We start from the raw sequence: 17,352 nt of genomic DNA on the forward strand, positions 1-17,352 counted from the left end.
TTTGTTATTGTTGAATGGTGGGAGCTCCTTATATATTATGAATAGTAACACCTAATTAGATATAGGATTTGCAGATATTTACTTTTATTCCTTAGGTTACACTCAGTGAATTTTCACTCAGTTAATTGTGTCCTTTGATGCACCGAAGCTTTTAATTTTGATGTAATCTGATTTATCTATTTTTCCTTTTGTTGTCATATTCAAGAAATCATTGCTAAGTCCCATTTCATGAAGCTATGTTTTCTTTTGAGGATGTTTAGATCTTTGATCCATTTTGATTTAATTTTTCTATATATGATACAAAGTAAAGGTCCAACTTCATTCTTTTATATGTGGATATCCAATTTTCCTGGCACCATTTGTTGAAAAGACTGTCATTTCCCCATTGAATGGTCTTGGCACCTTGGCAAAAATTATTTGGCCATATATACAAGGGCTGTTTCTCTCTATTCTATTCCTTTGGTTTATATGTCTGTCGTTATGTCACTGTTTTGACCACTATACACTGTTTTGATTACTGTAGCTTTGTCATCAGTTTTAAAATCAGGAAGTGTGAGAACCCCAACTTTGTCTTTCTTTTTTAAGATAGTTTTAGCTATTCAGAGTTCCTTAAGATTCCATATGAATTTTAAGATGGAGTTTTCTCTATTTCTGCAAAAACACCATTGAGATTTTGATTGGGTTTGCATTAAATCTGTAGATTGCTTTGGGTACCATTGACATTTTTTTTTCCCCTTTTTTTGGTTAATTCTCGCCTGAGGATATTTTTCCATTGATTTTTAGGGAGAGTAGAAGAGAAAGGGAAAGACTGAGAGAAACATCCATGTGAGAGAAACACATCAATTGGTTGCCTCCAGCACAAGCTCCACCCGGGCCAGGGAGGAGCCTGCAACTAAAGTACGTGACCTTGATAGGAATTGAACCCGGGACTCTTTGGTCCACAGTCTGATGCTCTATCCACTGAGCTAAACCGGCGAGGGCACTATTGATATTTTAATAGTATTGTCTTCCAATTCACAAACATGGGATGTCTTTTCATTCATTTGTGTCTTTAAATATTTTTGGTAATGTTTCATAGTTTTCATTGCGCAGGTCTTTAGCCAACATGGTTAAGTTTTTCCTAAGTATTTTAATTCTTTTTCTGATGCTCTTATAAATAATTTCTACTTTTAAAATTTTTTTGAAAAGCTCTTTTTACCTTTATATTTAATCCGTTTGGAATTTGATTGTTTTGGCTTATGGTGAGATGTGAACCATTTCTTTTTTTCCCCAAGTAGTATTGTCTCAGCACCATACATTAAATAATATTTCCATTTTCCATGTATTTGTGATACTGCATTTTTTATATACTAAATTCCCATTCTTTTTTTTTAATCCTTACCTGAATATATATTTTTATTGACTGTAGAGTTGGTGGAGGGAGGGAGAAACAGAGAGAGAGAGAGAGAAACATCAATGTGAGAGAGAAACATTAATAGGTTGCCTTCCATATGCACCCTGACCAGGGAATAAACCCACAACCTTTTTCGGTGCATGGGATAATGCGCCAACCAACTGAGCCACCCATCCAGGGCCTACATTCCCATTCTTAACAGCATCTTTTTCTGGGTTATGTACGTTATATCACTGATCTGTTGATTGTTATATCCTCCTTAAAATTAGGTGCAATTTTGTTTTCGAGTCCAGTCTTAGGAGTGGTCATACATTTAGCATTATAGAGTAGAAGACAAGTAGCCAAGCCATTTGACCTGTTTCCCTTTCTCTTATATTCAGGGTGAGGCAAAAGTAGGTTTACAGTTGTGAGTATGAAAAACAATATACTAACAAATAATACAAGGATAAACTCTGTGTTTCACCTACTCACAACTGTAAACCTACCTTTGCCCCACCCTGTATTTGGCCTTTTTACTTTCCATACCTGTTGTCTGAAAAGAAAAGGGCTGCTCATTCATTTCCTCAGACTCTCCTACATTTATTTCATTATTTCTGTTATGCAAAATGATTATGTTAATCTGGAATACCTGGAGGTGGTGGGTTTTTAGCAGCTTAGGGGTTCTAAGAATAGTTCTTTCTTCTGCCAGATATGCGCTGTTTTGGTGGTGTACCTCTTGTGTCCTTGGGCAAGAAGACTGTGAAACAACCAGTATATGTAAGTACTGTGGATGAAGGGTAACCAGTTTTCTGGATTTATCCTAATCCTATAACTCTTGTCATTTTCTTCTTTGTCAGTTTGCTTCAACTGGTTTCCTTTCAGTTTACCTAAGAGTGACATGAATTCTCTGTGTCTTGTTCTTTCATTTAAGGAAAATGTATTGAACCCTTAATGTACTAGGCACACTGTACATACCATGGCAGATATAGAGATATTAACTATATATACACACAAATTGCTATCCTCAAGTTGGTCTCCATCAGAGGCATATTAGCAAAGCAATGATCATGCAGTGTGATCAATGCCGTGACTGGTAGAGAGATTTACAGGGTTATGTGAGAGGGGATACCTAATCTAGACTTGATGGTCAGGAAAGGCCTCCCAGAGGAAATGACATATCAGGTGAGACCTTAAAAATGATTAGCAGTAAGTCAGATGAAGAGTTTGGGAAAGACCATCCTATGCAGAGGGAACTGTGTGTACAGGAACCCAGAGGTGAGGGAGCATGTTGGATTCCATATTATATTGAACTAGGGTTTCTCACTCAACTGTGGCACTATTGACATTTTTGGCCAGATAATCAGTTCTTTGTTGTAGGAGCTATTGTAGCTGTATTCCTGGCTTCTGGCCACCAGATGGCAGTAGCATCCCCTACCAACCCCCAAGTTGTGTCAATTAAAACTGCCTCTAGGCATTTGCCAAATGTCTCTTGGGTGTCAAAGTCACCCCAGACCAAAAACCATAGATTTGAAACTATATAAAATTATTATTTTTGAAAGTCAAAGTGGTAGAATTATAGGCCAGCCCATGTAGTTTAGCCTAATAGTTTGAGAGAGCTTAGTAACAGAGTTAGGAGCTTGGAGTAGTGGTAGGCAAAGGCACATCAGGAAGGCCTGACAGCCATCTATATATATAAAAGTCTAAGTGATCGAACTACCCAATGACCCGTCAACTGGTCGCTACGATGCTCACTGATGACCAGGGGGCAGATACTCAACGCAGGAGCTGACCGACAGGCGCCAGACACTGGTCTCATGATTGGCAAGCGCAGCTGCAGTGGCGCGAGCCTCTCCCACCTCCATGGCAGCACTACCGAGTGGTGGCAGGCACAGCGGGGCCGGGATGAGCGGAATGTCAGACTGACTGCCGATTTTGGCCCGATCCCCACAGGCCTGGCTGAGGGACCCCACTGGAGCATGAATCCGTGCACTGGGCCTCTAGTATGAAGATAAATACCTTTGACTAGAAAAAGTATTTTAAAACTTCCAATGTAGAGATGGTTTGAGCTCTTAGAAGTCTGTTCTTCAATAAGTTTTTGAACAGACGTGCCATTATTTTAATTTTTTCATGGGTTTGTCTCTGTCTGATTGATGTGGCCTTCTTTCCTTCTTCCCTCCCTTCGTCCCTCCTTTTCTCCTTTCCTGCCTCCCTTCTTTTTTCTTTCTCTCTCTTGAATCTCTCTATTTCCCTCCCTCTCTTTGTCAACAATCACCTAAACACGTGTTATAATTTCTTATAGGTTGTAGATGTATCCAAAGGAATTGTAAATGCAGTTAAGGAGCCAGATGCCAGAGGGAAAACTTTTGCCTTTGTTGGGTAGGTGGTTAGAGTTTGACTTTAAAATTGTGTTACCTGTTAAAATGAAGTACTCATTGATTTACAGCAACAATAATTTCTAAACATGTCACTCACTAACAGATTTATTCATTGCATTTTTTATAGTTTCTTTCTTCTGTGTATTTATTCCAGAAACCTACTCCCTTAGCCCTTAGACCAGTGTGTCTCAAAGAGTTGTCCAAAGGCCATCATTATCAGAATCTTCTGAATGCTTATATTAAGTCAGAATGTGAAGAAACCTGGGAATCTGCTTTAAAATAAGTGATTTTTCTGTCACCAAAGGCTGAGAACCACTTACCTCGAGAATTATATATACATAGTCCCGTGACCACCACAGATGGTTTTGTATCACTCCAGTTATTTTTTTAATATATAAAAGGATATTACTATAAATGCTAAAACACAGAATACTTTTAGGGAGTAAGTACACTTACAAAATCAAATTAATTTTGCTAGAGTATCTTAATGCCCCAAAAGGTTGACAATGGCTGGTTTAGGGTACAGTTGCTAACGCTGTGCAAGACTGATCTTTTGTTATATGCTCTCTTTGTTGAAGTTTGTTCTCCAGAAAAATGGGACACAGTTAAACTGACTTTCCTGAAATTGTTAAATTATGACATAGCTAGGTTTAGAACCTTTATACTGAATTGACTAAGACTAAAAAACTAAGACTTAATCTATCAAGTTCAAAAGTACCAGATCTATCTAATAATTGGCTCAGAACCCCATCATTCTGTGAAGGAAACTAGTGGCGCCTGATGTTTTGTGACATGTGGGGATCTGATTCAACAATGAAGGGATAACCTAATTCCTAAGAAATATTTGATTCTACAAAAAAGACACTTTTCTCTCTCAACCAGATGCATAGTATTTATTTTCAGGATTATGATTCATACATTTTTATGTTTCACTATTATTAAAATGTGTTTAGCACAGGTTTTGTAAAACACAAGATTCAAACACATCAGGCTTTAGTTAAGAGGTACTTAGACCAGGATACTAAGGAACAGATGAACAGAAATGGCTTTACAAACTTTGCTTGCTTACTGCTCAGTGGGGATGGCTCTGGGATAAGTTAGCCATTTTTTTTGGCTTTGCCCAGCCACTTCAGTCTCTTTGCTAGGCTCTGGTAAGTCATACTTGTTTGGCACAGTGATGGGTCAAGTAATGCCAGACTTGGCAGTGTAGGCATTTTTCCTTGTGAAATTATAAAAATACATCTATATTTCTCTTTTGCCTCTTCAGTTCCAGGGGAAAACTTTGCTTGTTTCCTTGACACTTTGAGGTTAAGGCAGAAGCATAAGACCTGAATTTTGCTTCTTGTTTTTTCATAGTTACTAATTATATGATATTGGCCCATTCTGCTTATTGTTCATTTAATAAATACCTATGGTCTCACCCACACCTGTGAGAACTAATAAGTTCAGCAAGATCATAAGGTTCAAGATCAGCAAGTAAAAAATCAGTTTTCTATGTTAGGATATGAACAATCTAAAATAAAATTAAGAAAATAATTTTATTCAAAATAGCATAAAAAAGAATAAAATACTTAGGTGTAAATTTAACAAGAGAAATAGAGACCTATACACTGAAAATTATAAAACATTGCTAAGGGAAATTAAGGAAGACCTAAATAAATGGAAAGACATCTCATTTTCATGGATTGGAAGAGTCAATCCATATTGTTAAAATGGCAATTTCCCTAAAACTGATCTATATTTTCAACTTAACCCTATCAAAATTCCAGCAGGCTTTTTTTTTTTTTTTTTGCAGATATTGACAATGATTCTAAATCTACATAGAAATGCAAAAGAAGCACAGTAGCTGAAACCATTTTGACAAAGAATTGTAAGGTGGTAGCAGTTAAGCTTCTTAATTTCAAAACTTACTATAAAGCTGCAATTATCAAGTGTGGTACTGGCATATAAATAGACATATAGGTCAGTGAAACAGACTTGATAGTCCAGAAATAAACCTTATGGGTGGTTGCTCTTTGAGAAAGGTGACATAACAATTCTAAGGGGGAAAGATAGTCTTTTTAACAAATGGTACTGGTATATCCAAATGCAAAAAGATGAACATTGACCCTTACTTCACACCATACATGAAAAAATTAACTCAAAATATATCAGAGACCTAAATGTAAGTGTTAAAACTTTTGGAAGATAAATAAAAAATCTTCTAGACCTTGGGTTAGGCAAAGATTTTTTTAGATATGACAAAAGCATACTCCATAAAAGAAAAAATGGATAAATTAGACTTGATCAAAATTAAAAACGTTTGTATTCCAAAGACACTGTTAAGAAAATGGTAAAAAGACAAGTGAGGAGATCATCACTGAAAGGATGGGGCAGATCAGAGAGGTGTATGGAAAGTCTGAGGACACAGAAGAGACGGAAGCACTCCCTAGGAGAACAGGAAAAGGGCACTCCTAGGAGAGAATAGTAAGATTGCAAAGCAGAACTGAGTCTTCCATTTGAAGGTAGTGATCAAAAATCAAAGGTGAAGCCCATTCACCAGTTGTACTTTCTCTACAACTCTGTCTTGCTGGTGGTTTAGGCACTGAGAAGGCGAATATTTGGGTTAACTGGAGTATGGGTTTTGCTACACTGGTATAGTGGAGAGGAGGCTGGAGGAAAAGGTTTTGCTGAGGATATTTGCGAAGGAATGACCATGGAATCTAAGCTGGGAGGGACACAGGCTACAGTGTACTTTGTCTGTGAGCAGGGGCATTTAAACCAGTCTTCAAGTCACTGTTAATGGAACACAAAGTGCTTTAGAAGAGCTGAAAAGGAAGGATATTACATATCAGTTTGCCCATGAGTCCAGTATTGCTTGGCATCATAAAGATTATAGTTTGTTCTTTGGCACAGCATATATTATATGCCGTGCAGTGATCTTCACATCCTTCTGGATTAGAAGAAAGCTATTTAAGGGCTTTGTCCCCTAGCTGACATTTTCTGTCTTTCTTTTTATTTGTTTTGTTTTTGGGTGAAAATATCAGAATGATGAGGTTCTCACTAAATTCCTTTCATTTCGCTGAGTTATCACAGGCTTTCTGATGAAAAGGAATTAGGAAAGTGGGTGAAGAGATATTAAAATGTATGAAAAGCAACAATAATTACTAAAGCGAGGTTATACTGGTTCAAAACTATTCAGATCAAGAGAATGGAATATAAAGTCCAGAAACAGTCTTAAGTATATGTAAGAATATAGTATGTGATAAAGACAACATTTAAAAATATGTGAGAAGGTTAGATAATTCAGTAAATGATATTATATCTTTACCTTATAATACAAAAACATATTGCTAAAGGTACTGATGTTATGGATTTAAAAATAACAACTTATTGGTAAAAGTATTAGTAAAGATATATGAAAAGTTATGTCACTGATGACTGGAGAGGGATTTTCTCAATATAAAGCCAAACCATAAAATAAAATAAATCAGTAGTTTTAAGTGAAATGTTTAGACTTTTATATGCCATAAAACACCTAAACATTAAAATGTGAAGAATAAACAATAAAAGATATTTCCAACTTTATTATTAAAATATAAAAAACTTTTAACAAATCATTCTTATAGACAGGAAAAAAGGAAGTGTAAATGGCCAAAAATATATAAAGAAAAAAATTAATCTTTAGTATTAAAATAATGCTAATTAAAAATTTGAGGTACCTTTTTTTACCTGGCAGATTGACAAAATTTTGTTTACTTTTTATGACTAAATTCATTTTTGGTGAGGGGGGTTACTAGCATTTTATGTAAATCGATATAACCTTTTCAGAAGGCAATTTGGATATCCTATCTAATAAAAGAGTAATATGCAAATTAACCATCACTCCGCTACGCCCACCAGCCAATCAGGAGCAAATATGCAAATAAACCCAACCAAGATGGCTAGGGCCACAGAGAGCAGGAGGGAGGCTTGGGTTTCCCTGGCAATGGAGGAAGCCAAGCTTTCCGCCTGCCCTTGCCGGCCTAGGCCTCCACTCAAGGCTACAAAGTTTCAATGATAGAAGATACATAAACCCAAACAGGAGTGGCGGCAGCCACGGAGCTGGAAAGAGCAGGAGGCTAGGGTTGCCCCTGGCGATGGAGGAAGCCAAGCTTTCCGCACACTCAGGCTGGCCCAGGCCTCCGCTTAAAGCTACAAAGTTTCAATTACATAAATAAAAAAAAAAAATGGCTGCCGCCACGGAGCAAGCAGAAGGCTTGGCTACGCTCAAGGCTACAAAGTTTCAATTGTAGAAGATAAATAAACCCCAGATACCAGGGCCTCCGCTTGGGTCACCAGGGGGCGTGGCCAGCCTGCAAACCACCACAGGCCCCTCACCCAGGCCACCTCACGCCCCAAGGGAACCCCCACCCTGATCTGGGACACCCTTCAGGGCAAACCAGCTGGCCCTCACCCATGTACCAGGCCTCTATCCTATCTAATAAAAGAGTAATATGCAAATTGACCATCACTCCAACACACAAGATGGCTGCCCCCATGTGGTCAAAGATCCTGCCCCCATGTGGACACAAGATGGCCGCCACAAGATGGCCAGCAAGGGAGAGCAGTTGGGAGGGACCCAGGCCTGCAGGGGAGAGCAGTTAGGGGTGACCAGGCCTGCAGGGGAGGGCAGTTAGGGGTGACCAGGCCGGCAGGGGAGGACAGTTAGGGGAAAACAGGCTGGCAGGGGAGCAGTTAGGCATCAATCAGGCTGGCAGGGGAGTGGTTAGGGGGTGATCAGGATGGCAGGCAAAAGCAGTTAGGAGCAATCAGGAAGGTATGCAGGTGAGCAGTTGGGAGCCAGCAGTCCTGGATTGTGAGAGGGATGTCTGACTGCCCGTTTAGACCTGATCCCACCGGGATTGGGCCTAAACGGGCAGTCAGACATCCCTCGAGGGGTCCCAGATTGGAGAGGGTGCAAGCTGAGCTGAGGAACAATCCCCCAGTGCACGAATTTTGTGCACCGGGCCTCTAGTATTCAATAAAAGCCTTAAAATCTCAAAGTATACTTTTTAGCTAGTCCTACTTCTAGAATGTATTATCCTATATAATAAAAGGCTAATATGCAAATAGACCGAACGGCAGAACGACCGATCGCTGTGACCTGCACTGACCACCAGGGGGCAGATGCTCAATGCAGGAGCTGTCCCCTGGTGGTCAGTGTGCTCCCACAGGGGGAGCACCGCTCAGCCAGAAGCTGGGCTCAAGGCTGGCGAGCACAGCGGTGGTGGCGGGAGCCTCTCCCGCTTCCACGGCAACGCTAAAGATGTCCAACTGATGGCTTAAGCCCACTCATTGGGCCTAAGCCATCAGTCGTACATCCCCCGAGGGCTCCCGGACTACAAGAGGGTGCAGGCCCGGTTGAGGGACCTTCCCCCCTGAGTGCATGAATTTCATGCACCGTCCCTCTAGTAAACACATAATTATGGATAAGTACAAATATTTACTATTAGAATGTTTATTAAAGCATTATTTTATAAAAGAAAAATATTTTTAATAGTTTAAACATCCAAAAATTGGGAATTGGTAAAATAGTTATAATTACTATACATGCAGTATGTGCAAGCATTAAACATGCACTAGAATGTTTAATGACATTGACAGATGATTGTGATTTAATGTTAAATGAAAAGACATTACAGAATAGGATGAACTGTAATCTTATATTTATAAAAACACAAATGTATATATAAGGAGATAAGAAGGATATATTTTAAATATATTAACATTGTCTTTGGTGGGATTATGATGATTTTCCTTTGTGCTAATCTGTATTTACTATAGTGCATATGTGTTCCTTTTTCATAGGAAAAATGTTATTTTATTAAATTAAAAAGGTGAATTTGTAGGTGCAAATAATTTGAATAACTGAATTTTGTTTTTCGTAGGCCCAATCGATACCTTCTTTTTGACCTGGTGCAGTATGTCTTTGGTATGGCTCATAGACCCTTCCTCCCATACCCTTTGCCACGTTTTGCCTATCAGTAAGTAAAGCACTTCTTTTTGTGCCTTCTAAAATAGAGCTAACTAGATACATTTGTTCATAATGCTCTCTCACTTAGGGTTATAGGGAGTATGTCCTTTATAGTGAAGTCTCAGAATCTCTAACTACAATGTTGTCCTGATATCTTGATGTTAGTCTGGGAAAGAACCAGAGACGTCTAAGAAAGGGAAATGCAGATTAGTGTGGATGAGAAAAACGATGTGTTGAGGGGTTAAATCTGCAGTTCTTCAGATTCTCCAATTAAAAATCACTGAGTTTTAATGTGGAAAAGTATCTTGGCAGGTTGGATAAAGGAGAAATAAGGTTTCTCTGTTTCATATCATTTACCCAGAAGTGGCAAAGGGACTCCTCTTTATTAAACCATTCTGGTCATGCAATTGGGGAAAGGAGCTAGGTTGGTTTAGACTTGGCCTATGGTTGCCTTGTCTTATTTCCCTGCTTCTTGGTTCATTTCTTCCATTTGTAGGTTTAGAAGCTCAGAATTATGTCACTCCAGTTTGCCAGATTTTTTTATAAACCAGCATGGCAGTTCACTCCTTCATTTGTTTGTTCATCAAGTGCCTGCTGTGTCATAGGCAATGCATTAGGCACTTGAGATGTTACATTAAGCCCTGTAACAGAGGTATCAGAACAGTAGTCAATTAGAATGTAGTGTGATGATAATACCTATAGAGAGTGTTCTATTTTCAGGCTGTCTTTACTTCTCATTTAATACTTATAATGACTCTGAAGTAGGTAGGGAAGAGTATATATAGTGTGAGTGAAAGAGGGAGGCTAGGACAGAGCATGAGGAATACCTACATTTAAAGAACCAGCAGAATAACAACTTTGTCAAAGAGGCTAAAAAAGTGTAATAAGAATGCTTAAGTGAAAAATGTAGAGTTTGGAAGCCTAAATACCCAAAGGAAAGTGATGTTTTGACTTTCTTTTTAAAAAATTTTTTTTCAATTATAGTTTACATGCAGTATCATTTTGTATTAGTTTTGAAAAAAGAGTGTTTTAAGGAGAGAATGAATGAATGAATGAATGAATGTTTTAAGAAGGGGAGCATTGTCCTGGCTGGTGTGGCTTGGTTGGTTGGGTGTTGTCCTCTGCACTGAAGGGTCACTGGTTCAATTCTCAGTCAGGGCACATGCCCTGGTTGCGGGTTCGATCCCCATTTGGGGTGTGGCAGGAGGTAGCCAATCAATGTTATGCTCTCACATTGATGTTTTTCCCTCTCTCTCCCCCTCCACTTCCTCTCTCTCTAAAAATAAATTTAAAAAAATAAAATAATTTAAAAAAACAACGAAGGGGAAGCATTGCTATTTGTTCACATCTCTATCTCCAATGCCTAGAACAATACTTGGCACACAGTAGGCATTGTTAATATTTGCACACTGTTCAGTTTGCCCTACATCCTTAATGGAAGCATATTTGAATTTCTGAGGCTTAAATTAGATTGAATTTCAGACTTCTGAATGTGGGATATTTTGTTTGTTTTGTTGGTGGTGGTAGCTTTATTTTACTTTTTAAGATTAGTTGTCTCTTTGGTAGAGAATAAGGAGTGGCAGCAGTTACAGCGGTCAGGCTGGGTTAACTTGAAAGAAAAGGTAACCTCACAGAGAGTTGTGCCAGGATGTTGGTTCTTTTTCTTTTAATTTTTTAAATTTTTATTGATTTCAGAAAGGAAGGGAGAGGGAGATAGAGATAGAAACATCAATAATGAGAGAGAATCATTGATCCGCTGCCTGCTGTACACCCCACACTAGAGATCGAGCCCACAACCTGGGCATGTAACCTGACTAGGAATCGAACGAAGAACCTTCTGGTTCATAGGTTGGCGCTCAACCACTGAGCCACGCCGACTGGGCGGTTTTTTTCCTTTATTTTTTAAAAATATTTTTATTGATTTCAGAGAGAGGAAGGGAGAGGGAGAGAGAGAGAAACATCAGTGATGAGAGAGAATCATTGATCGGCTGCCTCCTGCACACCCCCCACACTGGGGATTGAGCCGGCAACCCCAGCATGTGCCTTTGACCGGAATCGAACCCAGGACCCTTCAGTCTACAGGCCGACACTCTATCCACTGAGCCAAATCGGCTAGAGCTGGGCGGTTTTCTTTAAGGAAAAATGCCTCTAGAGCAGTCTCTCTTCCTGTGGTTCTTATAAGCTAGCTTGAATATTGGGCATAGAGACACCCCATGTGCTGTATTTATTCCTTTGTCTAGATTGGTAGCACGATTGTTTGAAATCAGTCCATTTGAGCCCTGGACAACGAGGGATAAAGTGGAGCGGGTGAGTATAAGTGTGTTGAACATCTGCCTGGATAGATGCTGGGCAGAGAGCTGCATAGATGGGTAAGTTAGGAAAAGGTGAAAGATTTATATGATTTGAAGAGGAACCCAATTATAGAGTCTGGCAGTTAGAAGTGATTTTTGTTTGCTGGGGTTATTTTCATGCTCTTGTCTGTCTTTACCCTCTTGGAAAGGTCAGCCCTCTACTTGTGGACTCAGACTCCCCCACTCTCAGCTTGCTCCAGGGTGTGGTTCCTCCGCTACCTTTTCTCTGGTGCTATTAATTTTTCTTTCTCTGTTGGCTCATTTCCCTCAGCATACAAACATGCTATAAGAGCTCCACTCTTTTTTAAAAGACAAAACCCTCCCTTCCCACCCTGTTTGTGCCATTGCATCAAAACTCCTCAGAAGGGCTCCCTGTGCCTGCTGTTGACGGTTTCTTCATTCTTTCTTTAACACACTTCACTCAGGCTTTTATTCCCATTTTCCCCCTAAAATTGTTTTTTTCAAGGTTGCCTGTGATTTCCATTCTGCCAAATCCATAGTGAGTTTTCTGACATCATCTTGCTGCATCCATGAGGTGCTCTCTCCTTCTTGCAACCCTGAATTTCCATCTCTTTTCTGGCCAGTTCTACATTCTCTTGGATTTCCTCTTCTTGTTGGGCCTTGCTTTTCGGTCTGCCTTCCTGGGTCATTCTCTTCCTGATCTCTAAATGTTTGGGGACCCAAGGGCTCTATCCTCAGCCTTTTGCCATCTTTGCTTATTCTCTAAATGACCCTCACCTAGCTCCAGCTGCTATCTGTAACTCATAACTGCAGTTTTATCTCCAGCCCTGAATAGCTCCCCAACCCAGCAATGGGCTCTTACCAATTTAGATAATACTATAGTTATCTGAAATAGAACATGTCCATAAATAGAATTGCAAACCTGCCTCTGTCATCACAATTAACAGCATCACTATAAGCTCTGTTTGTCAAGTCAAAAATGTAGGATTTCTTCCTTTCCCATCCAGTCTAGATCTAAATCAGTGCTCTTCCATAGAACTTCTGCAGTGCTGGGAATGTTTTATGATCTACAATGTCTAAGATGTAACCACTAGCAACATGTCACTATTGAACACTTGACGTGTGGCTTGTGTGACTCTAGAAATAAGCTTTGAATTTTATTTAATTTTAGTTAAAGTTGGTTAGTGGCTATCGTATTGGAGAGCACAGCTCTACACCTTCAGCAAGTATGATTCTGGTAACCCTCAAATACGCTCCAGATCTTACAACTTCTACTCTTTCTACCTTTTTATTCAGCTTGTTATGAAAATGTTTATAATAGTATTTAAATTTTTCAACTTACAGAAGGTAAAGGAAATAATTGTCTCTCCTCTACCCACTTTAATCCAAATGGGTAGAGTCTTCTTTCTTACTGCCTTGAGCAGTCTCCTGTTGCCTCTCTGGTCCCTCTGCAGTGTGTTGGACTCCAGAGCTCTGGCTCTTCCCAGCCTGCTATCTCCCATTCTATTCTGACTCATTGATCATTCACCCACTGCCTATAAAAGTTTCTAGGGAGGACACAAAATAAAATAATATACCACCTCGACCTTTGAAGACCAGTTGACCTTTTATCAATAAGAAATAGCCAGATTGTCCTTTGAATGTTACCTGAAAGCTAAAATGTAGAGAAGATGGAAAAATAGTCCTTGGAGAACAAATGTGAATGGACAGCCGATAGGGTGGAAAGCTAAGACCATTTCAAGGTGTCCTGTATATTCATGAAAGATTGGGCAAGAGAACTAATTGTCAGAATGTATCTTGCACTAATGTGCCTCTCACATTTGTAAGTGAAAAAGTGTTAGTACAGTAGGCTGAATGGGTTTTAGATTTGATTTGGAGGTTGCTTTACAGCACTGGTAAAAGAATTGCAGGCTTTGTCGGGTGGGAGGATGAAGGATCTTTTTAAGTCTTACAGTTCATTTTCCTTCAAGATGGGTTTGGATTTTTAGATCTGAGCATTATTAGTCAACCAGGTTAAGTATAGCTGGAGCACAAAGGTTAATGGATTATCTCTTAATGAGCAAGGACAAATGCTAGTTATTTCTGTAATTCAACAGTTAAAACTGAGGCAGACAAAGGACTTGTATGCATGCATATAAGCACACCAATGGACACAAGACACTGGGGGTGGTGGGATGAGGGCATGCGACAGGGGGTAGGGGAGGCTGGGGGAAGGTCAATGGGGGAAAAAAAGGAGATATATGTAATACTTTAAACAATAAAAAAAAATTAAAAAAAAAAACTGAGACAGAAAGCCTGTGCTCAGACACACAGGCTTTAAATCCTATATTTTACTTAAAACCTCCTATAAAGCCACCCCTGACAAATTTGACGACCTATGCCTCTCACTTTAGATTTATTTCTGTTTAAATCTGTAGAATGACTCCCCTAGAGCCTGTGTTCTATGCTCATGGATAGTGCTGGGGACCTTTGAGCTGCTATTTGGTGAACTTGCCCTTTTTTCTTAAACCTTTTTCCTGTGGTCAACTTTTAGAGAGTGCCAGGAATCAAGTATTGCCCCATATCCTTTGAAAACAGTGAAGTATCAGTATCAGTAATGGGTCTCAGCTGGAGGGTTAAGTGCTTGCTGGATAGCATGTGGCGTTCTCGGACAGCATTCAGTGTTCTCTGTGGTTCTTTGTTTGTTCAAAGATTCACATCACCGACATGACATTGCCTCACTTGCCTGGCTTGGAAGACCTTGGTATTCAGGCCACACCCCTGGAACTGAAGGCCATCGAGGTGCTGCGGCGTCATCGCACGTACCGCTGGCTGTCTTCTGAAATGGATGAGGTGAAGCCAGCGAAGACTGTCAACTTTTAGTGGCTCCTGAGCTGCTCTGGGTTTTTGGAGTCATTTGCGTTACCTGGCTAGTGACCAGCCCACTTTCATCAGAGAATCCTGTAAACAGTGAATAAGATCTCTCTATTAAAACATCTGAGGTTATATTCTGCAACAGCTTTTCCTTTCTTGATTTATAAAATGAGAAATTTAGCCATTTAGAGCTTAAGCATAATTTTTGTTTAAAAATATATATTTAATGATATGTGTCATTTATCCTCTGTAATGCTGAAGGATTTGAATTTCACTGTGTCAAGCTACTTCTATAACAAAGATCCCCTTTTAATGTCAAAATATTATGACAACCACAAGTGATAGGGGATTGTCTTTTACTATCCATTAATTGAGAAAATATATAATGTTCCATAACTAATTTGAGATTATTTTTCAAATTTTATCTTAATGACATCTATATATATTTTAAAAATAGTACAGCCCTGACCGGTTTAGCTCAGTGGATAGAGCGTCGGCTTGCGGACTCAAGGGTCCCAGGTTCGATTCCGGTCAAGGGCATGTACCTTGGTTGCGGGCACATCCCCAGTAGGGGGTGTGCAGGAGGCAGCTGATCAATGTTTCTTTCTCATCGATGTTTCTAGCTCTCTATCCCTCTCCCTTCCTCTCTGTAAAAAATCAATAAAATATATTTAAAAAAAATAGTACATACATATAAAACATTGTAGACAGATTTTCAAACTGTATGCAGTAATTCCATAGTCCTCTGCTCAGACCTAAACTACCTGAAGTCTGTCCCCCTGCTATTAGGACAGCTAGATGATTTCAGATAAATGGATATAGAAAGGTTCTCTCCATGTGAAGGAGGTGCCACAGTCTCTCTGCAGTGATGGCTAATGCACAGGAATTCGGACTTTTGTGTAAGTTGATATTGCAGCCAAGACCCAGATGAACAGTTGGTTTAGTGTCAGCAAATTCCTCAGTACAGTATAAATAAAAACTGACTGCCCGTTTAGGCCCGATCCCGGTAGGATCGGGCCTAAACGGGCAGTCAGACATCCCTCTCACAATCCAGGACTGCTGGCTCCCAACTGCTCGCCTGCCTGCCTTCCTGATTGCCCCTAACCACTTATGCCTGCCAGCCTGATCACCTCCTAACCACTACCCTGACAGCCTGATTGCCCCTAACTGCCCTACCTGCAGGCCTGGTCACCCCTAACTGCCCTCACCTGCAGGCCTGGTCCCCCCACAACTGCCCTCCCCTGCAGGCCTGGTTCCCCCCCTGCAACTGCTCTCCCCTGCAGGCCTGGGTCCCCCGCAACTGCCCTTCCCTGCAGGCCCAGTAATCCCCAACTTCCTTCCTCTGCAGGCCTGGTTCCCCCCAACTGCCCTCCCTTGCAGGCCTGGTCCCTCCCAACTACCCTCCCCTGCTGGCCTGATCGCCCACAACTGCCCTCCCTTGCAGGCCTGGTCCTTCCCAACTGCCCTCCCCTGCTGGCCATCTTGTGGAGGCCATCTTGTGTCCACATGGGGGCAGGATCTTTGACCACATAGGGGCAGCCATCTTGTGTGCTGGAGTGATGGTCAATTTGCATATTACTCTCTTATTAGATAGGATAGAGGCCTGGTGCCCAGGTGTGGGCCGGCTGGTTTGCCCTGAAGGGTGTCCCGGATCAGGGTGGGGGTTCCCTTGGGGCATGGGGTGGCCTGGGAGAGGGGCCTGTGGTGGTTTGCAAGCCGGCCACGCCCCTCAGTGACTCAAGCAGAGGTCCTGGTATCTGGGGTTTATTTATCTTCTATAATTGAAACTTTGTAGCCTGGAGTAGAGGCCTGGGCCCACCAGGGTGTGTGGAAAGCTTGGCTTCCTCCATTGCCAGGGAAACCCAAGCCTCCTGCTCTCTCTGTGGCCGCAGCCATCTTGGTTGGGTTAATTTGCATACTATCTCCTGATTGGCTGGTGGGTGTGGCTTGTGGGTGTAGCAGAGTGATGGTTAATTTGCATATTACTCTTTTATTAGGAGAGATATATATATATACACACACTGCCGAAACCGGTTTGGCTCAGTGGATAGAGCGTCGGCCTGCGGACTCAAGGGTCCCGGGTTCGATTCCGGTCAAGGGCATGTACCTTGGTTGCGGGCACATCCCCAGTGGGAGGTGTGCAGGAGGCAGCTGATCGATGTTTCTCTCTCATCGATGTTTCTAGCTCTCTATCCCTCTCCCTTCCTCTCTGTAAAATATCAATAAAATATATTTAAAAAAAAATTATATATATACACACACACACACACACACACATACATACACACACACACACATATACACACACATACACGTAATATATATATATTAGAGGCCTGGTGCAGGAATTCGTGCGTGGGTGGGGTCTGTCCAGCCTGGCCAGGGGGGGGGACATGGGCAGTTGGCCAGCCTGCCTGCTGGTTGAACTCCTGGTCGAGGGGACAA

General features: G+C 40.8%; 1 protein-coding gene across 2 annotated transcripts in view; it reads left to right on the forward strand.

The window, feature by feature from the left end:
- Positions 1-15,616, forward strand: part of NDUFA9 (NADH:ubiquinone oxidoreductase subunit A9) — a 53,629-nt gene extending 38,013 nt beyond the window's left edge. Inside the window, exons 7-11 of one of the 2 annotated variants that reach the window (XM_080660931.1) lie at positions 2,082-2,149; positions 3,672-3,748; positions 9,657-9,752; positions 11,983-12,049; positions 14,746-15,616. In XM_080660931.1, coding sequence (XP_080517057.1) covers positions 2,082-2,149; positions 3,672-3,748; positions 9,657-9,752; positions 11,983-12,049; positions 14,746-14,916 — 479 coding nt within the window. In that variant the 3' untranslated portion in view covers positions 14,917-15,616. The remainder of the gene's footprint in view (positions 1-2,081; positions 2,150-3,671; positions 3,749-9,656; positions 9,753-11,982; positions 12,050-14,745) is intronic. The other variant, XM_080660932.1, reaches the window with a different exon arrangement.
- The last annotated feature ends 1,736 nt before the right edge of the window (positions 15,617-17,352 follow it).

This window comes from Plecotus auritus, assembly GCF_963455305.1.
Source record: "Plecotus auritus genome assembly, chromosome: 3".
Taxonomy (NCBI): domain Eukaryota; kingdom Metazoa; phylum Chordata; class Mammalia; order Chiroptera; family Vespertilionidae; genus Plecotus; species Plecotus auritus.